Source organism: Musca autumnalis, unplaced genomic scaffold, assembly GCF_047663935.1.
Source record: "Musca autumnalis isolate F117 unplaced genomic scaffold, ASM4766393v1 scaffold_2, whole genome shotgun sequence".
Taxonomy (NCBI): Eukaryota; Metazoa; Arthropoda; class Insecta; order Diptera; family Muscidae; genus Musca; species Musca autumnalis.
The window spans coordinates 257783568-257784800 of NW_027411755.1; the positions used below are offsets into that span (position 1 = coordinate 257783568).

Consider the following 1233-nt stretch of genomic DNA (forward strand, 5'->3'; position numbering starts at 1 on the left):
TCCTACACACACATCAACCGCTATGCGACGATCTTTTCGTTAGCTGGTTATGCTAACATCCTCAGGCATATTTTTGAAAAATTTTTAATTTTGTAATGGTTTTCGCGGACAATTCATATCCTATTTGAGGACGGAGTAAATGCCCGAGTATCTTTGATACACGGGTCATCGGAGTGATTGGATGGCGCCCTCGACCACCCACGAGAAAGATAAAAGTCTTACATTAAACTTAGCTTACCCAAGCAATCTTAGAAAAACTACATTCCAAAAACAACGAGGAAAGACAAAACCTTTTCAAATGGTTTATTAATATGAAAAATATGCTTTGCTTTAAATAGTGTCGCAAACAACTTTGCGGGTTCTTGGCACTGTACCCATACAATTTTTTACAATGAACCTTATAGTGAATACTATGAGTGAAAAGCCGCGAATTATTTTTCAGTATTAAACATTAAATGCTGATTTTTAAATTTTTTAAAGTTATTATTTTTAAATACTACTTATGTGTAAACTTTTTTTCATTACACCTGTGTTCGTTTAATTTAATTTTAATATTGCTGGAGCCTTTGTATTGGTGGTAGCGGTACAATTGTTATAGCAATACATTGATCTAATTTTTCTAATATCACTATCAGCGATCTTTACACGTTGACCCATTATCTCGTAGTTTCCATCCAGGGGTGTTATTGTGTCATTACCATTTTTAGAGAATGCAAGCCGTCCATAGTGCATAAGGCTGCCTGTATCATATGGTTCCAAGCAATCCTTGGAATTTACCTTTATGTCAAAGGCAAACTCCTGACCCTCGATTATGTTTTCATAATTAATTATAACATAATCATCTCGGTTGTAGGAACTTTGGGCGTGAGCAAAACCCAAGGCGTGTATGAATTCGTGGCATGGCTTCAAAGGCACATTAAAACAGGCAGGCGATAGATTCATCTTTTGGGTCTTGGTTCCTTGATAACCAACCTGAGCATTGCAACCTGTTGTGGCATTTGTTATGCAGACATAACCGAAATCGAATTTTACAGTTTCAACAAACTTCACACATGTTTTATTAGAAATCTCACGATGACAACTACGTACAATTTCTTTTTGCTCCTCAGCTGTTAAAATGAAAAAAAAAACACACAGACAAAATTATTAAAAAATTATCCTAGGGTAGATAAAGACTCACTGAAATAATCGCAGAACACATATTTCACCGTATTCAGTGGCCACTTTCTGTCA

General features: G+C 35.7%; 1 protein-coding gene across 1 annotated transcript; it reads right to left on the reverse strand.

The window, feature by feature from the left end:
* Nucleotides 1-537: 537 nt before the first annotated feature.
* On the reverse strand, nt 538-942 carry LOC141392582 (zinc metalloproteinase nas-4-like). Its single transcript, XM_073965514.1, has one exon. The coding sequence runs from the start codon at nt 940-942 to the stop codon at nt 538-540; it is 405 nt and encodes a 134-aa protein (XP_073821615.1).
* Between the last annotated feature and the right edge of the window lie 291 nt (nt 943-1233).